Genomic DNA, 16,097 nt, shown 5'->3' on the forward strand with positions numbered 1-16,097 from the left:
GCACGGTCTGCACTACAAGCCCCACATTCTTAAACATTGTGGGTTAGTATTTTAATTATTATTTTTTATTAATTATACTCCGAATTTTATTCAGTATTCATTGTATAACCAAATGTATTTGCAGCACATTTTTTAAATTATTAAGTTCATTGTTATTTTGAGAAGTAAGGGGGCACAGTGACTCAAGTGGCCGGGCCATGCCCCCTAGGGCCCGCTCGTGGCGCCGACACTGATTGAAGACAGCAGAGAAAGTATAGCAATGAATTTAGTGCTTTCATTTGTAATAAATTATAGAAAAACATGTTAGGCTTATTAGAGAGCATCACACTGTTAACTTAGCAACATCCAAATGTCAAACTCTATTGTAATATATTGCGAGTGGACTCTGTTGTGAATTTGATATTTGCTTGGCATTCACAGTCACTGCCTGTGTAGAGCTGCCTAAATCACTCACTTATTTCATATTAGTTAGGATGCTGCCTAACAAGGGCATAGTGTAGACACAAGTATGTAGACAGAAGGTTTTGGGACAGAGCCCATTGCACCCGGTCTAATTAGACACAAATTCATTCTGTGTGTGTGTGTGTGTGTGTGTGTGTGTGTGTGTGTGTTTCATTATCTGTTCTCCTCATCATTTGAACAAGTCTGTGTGTAATTAGTCTGTTAGTCCAGTGCTGTAACACACACACAGTTACATCTCAGGGCCAATTACTGTGCAGCAAACACACACTCACACACACACACACACACACACACACACACACACACACACAACACTCTCACGTAAGACTCACACACATATGTAAACACTTACTCACACACAAACACTCACACAAGTACAAAAAACACTCACTCATAAAGAAATGCACACACAATGTATCACACATCACCCAGCACTTATACTTTGTTTAATCTAAACTTCAAAGCTGTACGACACTAAAAATATTTGAGAGCAGAATGCCATTGGTAAACACACACAAACTAAAAACCACTCTGAACACTACAGGGCTGTCATGATTAATCGTGCAAATGTGCGTTTTCTCAATGAATTAATTTTAATGAATTACGGTGAAATCCCGGCACATCCAAAAGCCAGGGGGCGCTCTCGTGTAGAAACTCCCTTTGTGCCACAGAAGAAGTAGCATTACAAACCCTATTCCAGGAAATGTCTACAGGAATATTTATATCGCCGTTCTTCAGATTGTTTCAGGTATTTTTATGATAATAAAGAATATTTTGAATGATTTTGTTTAACGAGTGTTGCTTTTTTAAATGCACGTTATAAACGACTCTGACTCGTAATGATTTTAGATTGATAAGGACTTCCTACCAAATGCCGTAGTACACACACAAGCTGTGCATGTAACACAGAATCGCGGCCTTACGATTCAGAATTGATTTCAGACAGGCATTTTTAATGGGACACGCGATTAATCATTACAGCCCTACTGAACACCCTAACAACAGCCCTGGCAACCACATGACAACGTGTCAAAACCCACTCCTAACATCTTGGCAAACACATGGCAGCTTTCAGAAAACCTACTCCTAACACCTTAGCAACAGCCCTGGCAACCACATCACCACATGCTAAAAACCACCCTGAACAGATTAGCAACTGCCCTGGCAACCACATGGCAATGTGCTAAAACCCACTGCAAACGCACTAGCAATAGCCCTGGAAAACACATACCAACATACAACAACCCACTCCTAATGCGGCTTTCACATATGAAGCGTTGTGCACTGCGCTCGCCGCTAGGTTCAGCGCAGCCAAGCGATTTGTGCTCTGCTGGCCAGACCAAAGTTGGCGGGGTTTTCAATAAATTACTAAAGTGTTTCTATTTGGGTTAAAATAGTCAATGAGGAATACAGAGACTGATGTTGCCCGTCTCTATTTCATGTATCTTTAAGCTGCCTACCTACAACAAGCTACTTAACTTAAAACACACCTGACATGCCAACTTGAATTGCTACGTGTTTCCACGACACTGCTTTCCTTCCGATGTCTCTGTAGGAGCTCCGGTGTCATTCAGAGTATAAGCTCTTCATCCATTTTGTTTGGATGCCCCGTTTCTATTGGCCGCGCGGGTAATCGTCACAGTGCGCAGCACAAAAGTTAAACTATTTTGAACTTTGACCGCGGCGTGAGCGCTTTGCTCGACGCAACAACAAACCGCCCTCGTGCAGCGCAAGCCCTTGAAATGAATGGGTTTCATAGCGCAGCGCGCACCGCATTCTATGTGAAAGCTGCATAACACGTTAGCAATGACCCTGACAACCACGTAGCAACATGCTAGAAACAACTCCGAACAGCTTAGCAACAGCCCTGGCAACCACATGGCAACATACTACAATCCACTCCTAATACATTAGCATTGACGCTGGCAACCACATAGCAACATGCTAAAACAACTCTGAACAGCTTAGCAAAATTCCTGACAACCACATGGCAATGAGGCAAAACCCACTAATAACACCCTAGAAATAGCCCTAGAAAATGCATGGCAGCTTTTTAAAACCTACTCCTAATACCTTAGCAACAGCCCTGGCAAACCCATAACAACATGCTAAAAACATTCTAAATGGCCCTGGCAACAACAAGGCAAAACCTAGTGCTAACAACTTGCAACAGCCCTGGCAACCACAGAGCAACAACCATTTCTGCATTGGGATTCATTTCTTATGAACTTACTTTTAAATACATTTGTTACCTTTAGTGCCAATCATGGTACAAAACTCAGTAATACAGTCACAAGCAATGCATTACACAATATATGTTGTCTCTATACAGTGGGCTCTTTCTTACACCCGGCGCAATGCAGCGCAATGCGCGACGCAAGTGTCTTTTGCTAGTTTCCTCCCTGCGCAATTATAATTTTCACGTTTAGCGCCGCGTTGTTTAAATAGCAAATGCATTTGCGCCCCCTTTTGCGCCCATGGGCGTTCGGGTCTGAAAACGAGTTGTGTTCAGGCGCATTGTTGGCGCGTTGCTATTTTGAGGCAACTAAAATAGACTACTATGCCATTGATCAACAAAAACCTGGTCTAAAGTCTAAAGTCAATGGCGCAGTATGTTTTTTGTTATTTAAAGAGCGCATTAGTAATATGCGCCTAAACTGGACGACAACGCGGGTTTGCTTAACACATACATGAATGAGCAGCCGCACAAAAACGCTTTTAAATATGAAAGATTAAAGAATTGAATGTAAAAGATTATTATTGAGTCTCTTGGACATAAATGAGGACCGATGAGGAGACGTTAGAAGGCGTAAAGTGCTGCTTCACCTGTAGTCTGGTAAGTAAATAAATGCTTTGCTTTAACCCTTATGTGTTGTTGGGGATGTTTTCATCCACTAGAGGTTTTTTTTTACTCTTAATTTGGCCACAACTTTTTCTCTGTTTTATCAAATTGAATGATTTTTGGTGACAAATCTTATATTTACATATATTTTAAGAAAATGCTTTGAATTTTTTTAAAAACTCAACGATATACCATGGGCAAATTTACTACCCTTTCGTGTTGTTAGTGGATGAAAACATCCACTAAATTCAACGGCTGTAAAAATGTATCAGATGAATATTTTTTCCAATTTTTTTTCATAAATCTGTTAATCAACCTCAGTACTGATCAAAACTACCAAATCTTCACAAAAATTCCATGATTTTAACTCTTTAATTGCCAAGTTTATAAGGTGTGTCACTGATTTGGGGAAAAAACACACACAAAATGACCGATTTTCAATATAAAAAGTGATTGTAAACTGGATTTTTGTTTACCTTTTTCACAGTCTTGGGCATGCCAAAGATTGGTAAAAACATTGGCTTTGAAACATTTTTAGTTTTTGTGTAGCATCAGTTTAAATTTTTTTCTCCCTCATTTATTGTTAGTGGCTGTTTTTGGCCCATTGACTTCCATTATAACCACATTTTTTGATTGAAGAGCTATGACACCTTTTTATCATGCATTTTTGAATGTTGGTGTTTTTTCCTTTTGCTAAGAGGTCAAGCTTAATTTCTGACTTGTACATTGAGTTATATGGAGTATAACTCCATAATAAAAGAATATTATTGTGTGTGTGTGTGTGTGTGTGTGTGTGTGTGTGTGTGTGTGTGTGTGTGTGTGTGTGTGTGTGTGTGTGTGTGTGTGTATGTGTGTGTGTGTGTGTGTGTGTGTGTGTGTGTGTGTGTGTGTGTGTGTGTGTGTGTGTGTGTGTGTGTGTGTGTGTGTGTGTGTGTGTGTGTGTGCAAAAAAGATTTTCTGTAAAAATCTTCTCTGCATCGAATTTATGAACATCATTTATTATGAACACAAAAACAACTTCAAATAAATTAAACAATGAAGCAAGAGTAGAGGATGGATGGAGAACTAAACAATCAAACTAACTTTTAGTGTGTATGTTCAGTATTTCCAGCAGGACTTGCAGCATATCACTTGGTGCTCTCTGAAAGTGTGTCCACCAGAACAGATGCAAGTGCTGACATGTTTGTTCTTTGCACCAATTGCATGTTCCCCTCTTCACTCCTGGACTACTGGTGCCTGCTGGTGTCTCTGGATTTGTGTCTGGAGACTGAATCTCTCTCACCAGTGCAGCAACTGGTGTGCGAGGGTGATGCTCTCTCCTCAATATTGCTGCAGAGATTTTCCCAGGTCTCTAGGAAAGCCTTCTCCTAAACAGCTTTTCACCTCCCTCGTGCGTGAGTTGCTGTCCCTCCAGACAAACTTGCAGAGAGCACCAAGTGATATGCTGCAAGTCCTGTTGGAATGACTAAACACTTATGTGTTCATAATAATGATGTTCATAAATCTAATGTCTAATGCAGAGAAGATTTTTACAGAATATCTTTTTTTCATGCACATACACACACACATACGTGCACACACACACACATACGCGCACACACACACACACACACGCGCACACACACACACACACACACACACACACACACACACACACACACACACACACACACACAGAAATATGCTTTTATTATGGAGTTATACTCCATAAAACACAATGTACAAGCCAGAAATTAAGCTTTGTTTTTGCACAGGGCTACTAAAGGGTTAATAGGGCCACATGGTGATCAACAGTAAAAATGACTTATTTGACATCTTAGCTAAAGGAAAAAACACCAACATTTAAAAATGCATGATAAAAAGGTGTCATAGCTCTGCAATCAAAAAATGTGGTTATAATGGAAGTCAATGGGGCAAAAACAGCCAATAACATAATAAATGAGGGAGAAAAAAATTAAAACTGATGCTACACAAAAACTAAAAATACTTCAAAGCCAATGTTTTAACCAATCTTTGGCATGCCCAAGACTGTGAAAAAGATTTTAAAAAATCCAGTTTACAATCACTTTTTATATTGAAAATCTGTCATTTTGTGTGTGTTTTTCCCCAAATCAGTGACACACCTTATAAACTTGGCAATTAAAGAGTTAAAATCATGGAATTTTTGTGAAGATTTGGTAGTTTTGATCAGTACTGAGGTTGATTAACAGATTTATGAAAAAAAATTGGAAAAAATATTCATCTGATACATTTTTATAGCCGTTGAATTTAGTGGATGTTTTCATCCACTAACAACACGAAAGGTAGTAAATTTGAACAAGGCACAAGGGTTAAACAAATGCATCTGTTTTTAAATGTTACCTCACGGATTTATTGTATATGATGACTCTGTACTTGTGGATATGGTGAGATGAGAAACATTTTTTAAGTAATGCTTAAAAAAACTGACGCTGTCCAAGTGCTGAACCTTGCGGAGAGCCGTTTGTAAATTCTTTATATCCTGTTTGTAACAAAGAAAGTATTTTTAGAGTACAAACCTTTTCTTACATACTTGTAAATTATTTTTTTATGATATTGGATAGCCATTTAAAGCAATTAAAAGCCTGATTTTTTACTTCCATGACTAAAAGAAAATGTGTTTTCAAGTTTTTAATAAAAAATAACAATTTCAATACAAGTGTGACAACAACACAATTATTTAACATTAATCTTAAACTGGGGATCTTCTTCCTCCGCTTAGTTTTTCAGTTTATAAAGTCCGTCATCTAAATAGGGATTAGACATAGCGCCAGCGCAACTTGCTTTTAAAGATGATGAGAGCTGAGACTCTCATTGGTTTGTTGCACGTTACGCCCAAAATACTCCTATTAAATCATTAAAAAAATAGGACCAACCCTTTTCGACCATGCGCTCAGTGCACAAACCATTTTTCCCGTCATTAAATTAGCAAAAGTGGATTCGGACATGTCCATTTAGACGTTGCGCCGTGCGCTTTAGACAATGCGCTTAGATCGTTAAAATAGGGCCCAGTATGTTTCACACTTATATGTCACTGTCGCACCAAAACATCATAACATGACATATGAAGTTTTCAATATGAATCTCTCTCTCTCTCTCTCTCTCTCTCTCTCTCTCTCTATATGGGATGTATTTAATAGTATTTAGCTGTAGGGGCCACAGACAGACTCGTCCCTGGAGCTCAGGTATTTAATTTCATTCTCCACTGACTCAGGACAGAGAGAGAGAGAGAGAGAGAGAGAGAGAGAGAGAGAGAGAGAGAGAGAGAGAGAGAAAGAGAGAGATTCTCTTCTTCATCACCTCTTAATACTGAAGCCATTAAAACACAAGCGCTGAACGACTGAAACTCCACGTCTGCAGTAAATAAAGAGCTGTTTATCTCTGCTGGACAGCCACTGGATTTCTTCATTTCATACAGAGATACTGTGAAGTTTGTGTCGGTCTCTCAGTCCTGTGTTTGTCATTCAGAGGCTCAATACTGAGTAAACAGTGTGCATTACCATCTGTATGAAACTTTACCACAACACATACAAATTAACTCTTCCCTCATGTTACCTATATAACTTTTTTCAGTAAACAGATGGACAATTACATGCAAATGTCAACCTTACCATGAAATAATGAAGTTTTACTCAAATATTTAACCATGCTAATATCTGAAATGACAATATTTGGTGGCTTAAATATCCATGTGAGCTCCCTGTTTAAGTTCTTTTAACGTTTCTTCAAATTATTATTTATTTAGGCAAGCACAGATTTCAGAATTCTCTCAATTTCTTTCTCATAAATGCACACATGAAAATTTAAATCAAATTAATATTAGGGCATAATACATGCGTGTAATTATTATTTACTGTATATATAAACACAAACATTCATGTATATATTTAAGAATAACACGTGTTTATTTCCCTCATGTAAAACAGAAAACATGCATGACTGATATTTTTCTGATGTCTGGGCTCTATCATTACAGGTTTATAAAAATATAAACAGATGGTTTAATACACTTTTGCATCTTGTTCAATTTACTTAACTTAAACAAGTTAATACACAATTTTTATCATGTTCACCTCACTTCAATTTTTAAAAATTACATTAACTTAATCATTTTGAGGTGGTTTCCCAGACAGGGATTAGTTTAAACCAGGACTAGGCCTGAGTTAAATTAGGAAATATAACTAGTTTTAACAAACATGCCTAACTAAAAACATTACTTGTGTGCATTTTGAGACAAATCAAAGGGCAATGATGTATTTTAGGATATGTTAGTGCAAGTTGTTTTCAGTTTGGACAGCTCTTTCATTTATTTTAGTCTAGGACTTGTCTAATCCCTGTCCGGGAAAACACCCAATAGAGTTTAATGTTTGTTTATCTTATTAGTTTAGGAGAGTTTGTGATATATTTTTTTGAATAGTTTGGTGTTGTGGATGTGAAGTACTTCTCTTAATGAGCAGCAACTGTGTTAATGCCTGTCTGGAGATCAGTCTCCTCTCACATGCTCATCCTACGTATCATATGTTATTATTATTATTATTATTAGCATGCTAACATGTGCTTATGCTAATAAGTGTGATATAGAAGCTGACATTTATATAGGGCCAGATTTTCTTAACAGGGCAAATTAGCGTGAGAGCGAAATTCCAAAAAAGTGCCAATGGGAGTGGAAATACAGCGAAGAAAATAAGTATTTGACACATCAGTATTTTTATCGGTAAGGGGATTTCTAAGTGGGCTATTGACACAAAATTTCCACCAGGTGTAGCAATCAAGCCAAATATTGAATTCATACAAAGAAATCAGAACATTTAAGTATACAAGTTGAGTCATAATAAATAAAGGGAAATGACACAGGGAATAAGTAGTTAACATGTGAAGAGAACAAGGTGCAAAATGGCATAGAAAGCCAGGAGATCACCTGAAATCTGTTAGTATTGAGAGAGAAACCCTGCCCACTATCAGTACTAATTGATATCAGCTACTTTTGTCCTAATTGATGGCCTATAAAGGCTTCTCATTACCCAGGAGACACACAGGAAAGACTTCATGATGGGTAAAAGCAAAGAACTCTCTCAAGATCTTAAATGTTACTTAAATAAATACTTAAATGTTCTTATTTCTTTGTATGGATTCAATCTTTGGCTTGATGGCTACATCTGGTGAAAATTTTGAGTCAATATCCCACTTAGAAATCCCCTTACTGATAAAAATGCTGATAAAAAGGCACAAATTAAACAACACAGGCGCAACAGCGGATTTCCATAATGACCAACACAACCTACTAAGAGCAGCGCAAATTAGTTAAAGGTCACAAATATGCAGAGCTGATGAGGTGCAGGTGATCTACTAACACCTGATACACTTGAGTTTAGCACCACAGACATTGCAGCAGAAAATTTTAAGTGTATTTTTTGAGTGTATATTGGTGATAAATACGTTCTCTGAGAAATTAAATACAACATTTTTGACAAAAAATGTCACATCCTAACACAACTCTTGCTCATATATCTTCTGGAGCTTGACAATCACTCAACACAACATTATGGTAAAGACTACTTTATTTGTGTATTTTTGTCCTTTTAAAAGCTTTAATATGTTCAATATAATAAACTTTTATTGTTTGGTAAGAGCTGTATTTTTTCTTTCAATACTTTTAAGGCTCTTGAGGGTTGTAGATTTTGAATGCAAAACGTATCTAAACCATCATATTTATGAATGTTTATCATGCAAGCCATAAAAAGGCAATCAAAAATAATACAAGAGTATGTGTAAATATGCAACTGCTTCGCAGAACAAGATATATGTTTTGTAATTTCTTTGGTATTTATTAAGTTTTTCAAGACTTTGCTTTATTGTTTATCTGCCTCTGACTGTTTAACACAGATTTAAATATCAAGTCAGCACATTAATCCGATCATACACACACAACGTACACTGACGTGCACAACTGTCTGTCTATCTTTCAATGTCTACAAGAACAATCTCTCTTATATAGTTCATTTAACAATAAAACTTCTGTCATTGTTTTCTGTCCCTCGTGTTGTTCCCAAAGCTTTATTATTTCTTCTATTATCAGGACGTGTTTATCTGAACGTGGTTTATGGCAAACAGGGACAGTGAGCAGACGTGTATAGTGTTGTTCAGACATGAGTAAGACCTGCTGTTGTTTTGATCAGAGTAAAAGTCAATCATGACAGACACACAAACAATCAGAGCTACAAACTTCAGTTTCTTTCAAACGTCTGTGAAATTTAATTGTCTTTGCTCTTCAATCATGTCATTATTAATCACCTTTAACCTCGCGACTCATCATTCTTTAAAAACTAATAAAAAATATACAAGAAACATAGAAAACTGAGCTAATAAATTATGAAAGAGTAAATTATAACAAACGAGTTCCAGTAACACTTTACAATAGGGTTATAATAGTTGCCATTTGTAAATGTATTGGCTGAGAAATATAGTTCATCAGTATTTATTAGTCTTTGTTAATGTTAGTTAATGCCAATACAACTGATTATGTTAGTTAATTCTGTATTAACTAATGTTTACAGATACAACTTTTGGGTTTAAAAATGTGTTAGTAAATGCTAAAAATAAAACTATTCATAAAAAATGAATAAATCATATAGAAGTACTATGTATTGTTAGTTCATGTAAACTAATGCATTAAGTGTAAGTGCATTATGATAAAAGTTTTATTTGGGGGGGGGGGGGGGTGAACTAACCCTTTAACAAATACAACCTTATTCTAAAGTGATGTTGGGATAATTGAAAAATGTATACCGTATTCTCTCAGAAAAAAAAGGTATAAAAGGTACAAAAGCTGTCACTGGGACGGTACCTTTTCAACTTTTGTATCTAAAGTGCGTATTGGTACCTCAGAGGTACATATATCTGTACCAAAAATGGCACATATTAAGACCTTTTTAAAAGGTACCATCGTGTCAGGTGGTACAACCAATGTAAAACTAGGAAAATGCTATTTTATCAAACATCTTTTATTTGCAATTAAAAATGATATTTATGAACTTGGTATCAGACCCAAAGTTTATACTGACATCCAATCAGAAACCTGCTCAATGTAAATTAGTTGAAAAAGTCAGCGGGAGCAACCAGGAAGTGAAATGGTGCAACTGCATTAAATGTCCTTAGAAATAAAATAAAAACATTAAGATGAATAAGTTAATAATTTAGCTAATAATTTAAGTTTTAATTCATTTAAGCTACCACTATTATTGCAATTATACAGTTTAAAATGATTGCTCTAAAATGTATAGTTTATGTTAAAGTTGTTTTAGACTTATAAATAATTTTTAGGGATATAATTTTAAATGCCACTATCAAGTAAACAAACAATGAGCACAATCCAGGTAGTGCATTTACATTTATCTGGCAAATAGAACATCTGACATTTGTTGGGTGGGGCAATCCAAAACTTTGTTTAAAAAAATGCATTTTAATGCATTTAAATGTTGTTTTATTAATACTACTTTTCAAAACACATTCCTGACTCAGAAATATGCATTACATCTATTTAAAAATAATAATAATACGTTTTTAAAGCTTGTTTCGGCATTGTAAGAACATGCATAAAAAGCAGCTAATCACAATGCAAAGTCACTGCTGTGCATAGCAGATGCATTTCAGAATTGTAGCTTTGATTTCAATTCTATTATACAGCAATTCATAAGTTTTAATAGCCCACCTGTGTCTCTAAATTTATTCACAGCCGCACATAGCAACATTGAGATGCATTGCAGAGATTGTTAGTAGTAGTTTGTAAGATGTTTAGTGCTCTGCTTCTCACAGGCTTATTTGTTCAGCTCACGGTCGATTCCAGTGGCAGTAATCAGACTTTGAGTGATGTCTTTAAGTTACGAGCGAGTCTTCTGGTGTCAGTCAGAGCAGACTGTGGTTCCCAGCCACTGCAGCAAAGCAGGGCATCACTCATCAGATTATTGGAAGATCTGAACATGTGTTATATTTATACAGCACAACCAGGAATTACCCAGCGCTAATCGATGATAGCTGGTGCGCTGTGAGGAGAGGAGAAACCGCAAGAGACGCTTATAAATTACTGATGCTAAAGAGTTTGACTGCATGTGGTTAATACTTCATACTGCTGGTTAAAGGCCTTATTTCTTACATACGCACATGAAATCACTAACAAAAGAGATCCTCTTTCATTTGAGACATTTACAGTATAAAAAAATAGCATTCATCTTTTTTTACATTTATTAGTAAAACTTTAATCCTGAACGATTAAATAAATTCATACAATAAAGGCACTGGAATGAGCTTCTCTCCCATGTTGACACAGATTTATGATTCAACTGAAATTTACAACTGCCACTAGGGGGCGAACTCCGACAGTCATGTCTGAATACAGTGTACGAAAGGAGGTATAGCATATATCAGGGGTGTTTCTCAATATGCTTCCTCGTCTCCTCGCTCCTACATCCTACGACCCGGAAACTGATGGAGCTCTGTAGGACATCTCAATTCTTTAATTGCACTGCGAGGAGGCGAGGAACGAGGGGTTAGGAGGAGTCATGAGCGATATGCCAAAGTGTTTTATCAACTAAACCTGACGCATGTATAAATGTAGAGTTTCGTTGCAAAGCGTTTTTTTAATTTTTCAGGAATCTCGTTTTTTGGTTGTGCATTCCAATTTATATCAATTCAACTGCAGTTGGTTTGTTTTGATTTAAACCTTCATAACTTAAAAAATACAGCTAAGTAGCACCATTAAACAAAATAATAACATAATAATAAACATGTTTTGACAAAAAATTTAAAAACGGAGTTATCTCGTTTTGCAAAGAAACTCTTCAAATCTCCTCCCCTTCACATCGTCACGTCATTAAACACACATAAATCTTGCTATTAAACATTAAATTATTGTAAATGTAGACTCATTTTAGACAGTATATTTAATATTTATGTATAAACCACCGATCTATATAAATAATCAGTGGTATAGACACATATTAATTTTACAGCACTTTTAAGAATGTCTTTATTTTAATGTAGTAAGGATATGAACTATAACTCAAGTGTGTATTTAACTTTATTTTATTAAATATTTGGGGGTTTTTAATGCACTTGATTATTTGATAACAGATAATAAACGTTATAAAGAGAGTAGGATATCATTTCACTTAAAGGTGCAGTGTGTAATTTTTAGAAGGATCTCTTGACAGAAATCCAAATAATATACAAAACTATATTATCAGGGGTGTATAAACCTGTTTATAATGAACCGTTATGTTTTTATTACCTTAGAATGAGACGTTTTTATCTACATCTACCGAGGGTCCCTTTATGTGGAATTCGCCATTTTGTGCTGCCATGTTTCTACAGAAGCCCTTAACGCACCAACTTTTTTTTACTAAGTTGTTTACTACGATTACATATTTTTTGGGTGATGGCTACCATAGCTTCTCTATGCATTTTAACTCTTTCCCCGCCATTGACGAGATATCTCGTCAATTAAGAGAAAACACTTCCCCGCCAATGACGAGATTTTCCGTCTTTCCGCAATACCGCTATTATCCACCAGGTGGCGCCCTTCCGCAACTTTTTAAACCCGGAAGTATTGCCCTATGGCAAGCTGCTGCATGTCTGTATCTGTTTTAAAGATCGCTCTGAATGGGATCTCTATGAAAAGTCCGTCACAAACATGGAATTATCTCAGCTTTTTACTCAAAATGTGGTGTTTTTGCAGAAACCTACCCATATTCAAAACCTGATTACAAAAGAACTACTGAAGGTAGGATGAAACGGTTTTTTTTGTTTGAAAGCAGAGGGTCTGTTCTTTCATTTGGTATATTGTATGTTTATATATCTGAACAAGAACATTTTCTGGAAGGCATTAAACTTTGGTGAAAATCATGAAAAACGCTGGCGCTGGCTGGCAACTTTTTTAAAAAATGCTGGCGGTGAAAGAGTTAAAAAGCGAGGGAGGGCAGTGGACTAAGCAGTTGGTTGCAATTCGTAAACTCACCACTAGATGTTGCTAAAATTTACACACAGCACCTTTAATACTTTGTCTCCTCCGTCCGCGCGTCTTTAACGAGGATGCACAAATAAGAACTGAGAAGAACTATACATTTAAAATATTTAAAAAGATAACAAAAAGTGTAGTTTAAAGCAACACTATGTAGTTTCCATGTAAAAATGACTTACAGCTCCCCCATGTGGTTGAAAAGTGCAACAGTGCCTGGTATCAGACACTCTTCTGCAGGCAGGGGGAGGGGCGGGGCTGTGTGCTCTACCCTCCACCGCCACTTTCAGAGTGTGCTTGTAGCAGCTAGGAGGCTGCTCAGGTTGCAGCAGCAGTACAATTTATCCAGTTAAAAGTTGTTCTATCACTGACATAATTTTAGAGACATCATTTAAAGGTAAAAAAACTACATAGTGTTGCTTTAAGTCATTAGGAGAAGACTGGCATGTATATAACAATTTAAACAGTTATAAACAAAAAAAGTTTAAGAGCTATGCAGTACAGTTAGTGCCATACAAAATGCATGTGTTAATTATTTACACTTGCACTTTTTGCAATTGTTTTTAAAATATTAATAAAGAAAATGCTTGATACCCACATGGGATTGGTGCGTATGTGTGTTTGTTTAAAGCATCATCAGAAATCTCACAACATATATCTTGTATATATCCCAGTACCATGGTCTGACTATGTGACATCATCAATGTACCACAGCACACTACCATCAAGTGCTAGAAAGACATTTTGTTTTTTATCACTTATTTTAACAGGTTAAACTTTAACTTTTTGGTAACTTCATTGTTTTTAATTGATATGTTTACATAAAAAGTTGTTCAATCTACAATCTTATTGTACATATTACTTAAATGTTTTATTATTGAATGACTTAATGTCCATGTCTGAAGAAGCAAAAACACTTGACTGCAGTGCTTATCTAACAGATGATTGTTGATTTGTAATTGCACATCTGCTTGTGTCGTATGTCAGGTAGAGTTACAGTACACCGGTAAGGATGAGGAGCAGTGATATGATGAAGAGTGAGTTGTGCTGCCCCCTACAGGTCAACAGCGGAACTGACACACTCATATAAAGGTCCGACCCAATAGTCACAATCTGATCAACACACAAATACTGTAGATAACATCATCCAGCTAATGCCAGGGTGTCCAAAAGGCAAAATTTCTTTAAATTAAAACATTCTTTTGAAAATAATAATATGTATCAGTTAACCAAGATTGTATTTCAAACATAAAGGGTTTTGATCATTTAAAAGGCAAGATAATAAATGATCACACATCACCCAAGCCATTATAACAACAAGAACAACCATTAAATCCCATTAAAACAATGTGTCAATGTGAGACTGATTACACAGCACTGCACGCACACATGATCTTTACATTGACATATTGATGTAAATGTGTCTGTCTAATGTCCTCTAAACCTGTTATTCACACACATTAAACACACACATTTCTGTCCCCTGCGGACACATGACAGCACATTTGCGTTATATCAGAATGGATCAATCAAAAATAGGTCTGAATCTTAAAACAGATTAGCAACTTAAAACAATTCATGCTTAACTGATTTATTTTTCAGCATCAGGTACTACAGCACAGAAAAATAAAGTTTTACTTAACAACAAGCAAAAGCACACACAAGCGTGTTGCGCGCAACGTGACTAAAATGATGATACACAACAGACGACGCACGAATGCGCACAAGTTAGAATGAACATTAAACAAACGTCACAATCAGCTTCTGAAGTAAAGCAGTACATTGGTTACAAAGTCCCAAAACTCACAGCCATTAAATAATCGATTGAATGAACAAATGTGTTTCATTAGACGAACATCAATGAAGCGCACTGTGTTCTTCCCACTCCTAAATCCAGAGCTTCCTATGTGCTTCACGTTTTATGATTGGGGGGGGGGGGTAAAGTTCTTCATGTTATAGGTTCCTCTGATTCCTATCTTGGTTCTGCACATAGATGGTGAAAAACTAGAGAATTAAAAAATGTCAGCATCAGGATGTTCCTTCATCTTAATGATGAAGTCTACAAGACAAACAGTTGCTTTTAATTAAATCTGTTTACACACTGACATTACGCACAAATCTAAAGCAACGTGCCATTTAAAGTCTGAGTGTGGTTCTGTTTCTAAATAAGAAAACCGAACCCTGTCATTACTGAGTCAAGCGGAGGCGAGCGCGCATTTCTCCACCCGCGGGTCAAACTTTACGCGCGCCTCCACTGTATGATAGAAATAAAGCATCGCGTCCAGTATTAAACTGTGCACATATGAACACGTGCGTAATCTTAAACAGAGGTTAGAAACAGTGTCCAGGCGCGCGCATCATTGCCAACTTTCACGGAGACATTGAGAGGACACAAACTCCGTTCTGAGCAAAACCGACTCTCAATCTCACATTTAATAAGAATCCGCACAAACTCTCACCTTTATACACCTGTGCTCGCGCTGACATCACAACACCGATCGCGATGAAGACGCAAGTTAAAACTTTGTCCATGTTGTCGGTGTCGGAGGGGTGAACGCGGGCTGCCCGCGGGTGAACTCTCTCTCCAGCGGCGGGTGTCGTGTCGTTTCAGCCTCTCTGTGCAAACGTTTCTCCCGCCTCCCTCTATGTGGACAGTTGGCGGGTGTCGACACGAGTTGTGGGTAACCGGGTGGAGCGCGAGCGAGCGGACGGGCAGGCGAGCGCGTGAGCTCTCCGGTAGAGGGTGAACGGGAGCTCTGTGTGTAA

At 37.0% G+C, this 16,097-nt stretch overlaps 1 protein-coding gene across 6 annotated transcripts in view; it reads right to left on the reverse strand.

Annotated features, from left to right (window-relative positions):
- Positions 1-16,097, reverse strand: part of LOC129443264 (receptor-type tyrosine-protein phosphatase mu) — a 234,710-nt gene extending 218,613 nt beyond the window's left edge. For 5 of the 6 annotated variants that reach the window (XM_073864363.1, XM_073864362.1, XM_073864361.1 and 2 more), the window contains exon 1: positions 15,791-16,096. In XM_073864363.1, coding sequence (XP_073720464.1) covers positions 15,791-15,863 — 73 coding nt within the window. In that variant the 5' untranslated portion in view covers positions 15,864-16,096. Of the gene's footprint in view, positions 1-15,790 lie in introns of all 6 variants that reach the window. The other variant, XM_073864360.1, reaches the window with a different exon arrangement.

The sequence above is a fragment of the Misgurnus anguillicaudatus genome, unplaced genomic scaffold, assembly GCF_027580225.2.
Source record: "Misgurnus anguillicaudatus unplaced genomic scaffold, ASM2758022v2 HiC_scaffold_26, whole genome shotgun sequence".
In the NCBI taxonomy this organism is placed as follows: Eukaryota; Metazoa; Chordata; class Actinopteri; order Cypriniformes; family Cobitidae; genus Misgurnus; species Misgurnus anguillicaudatus.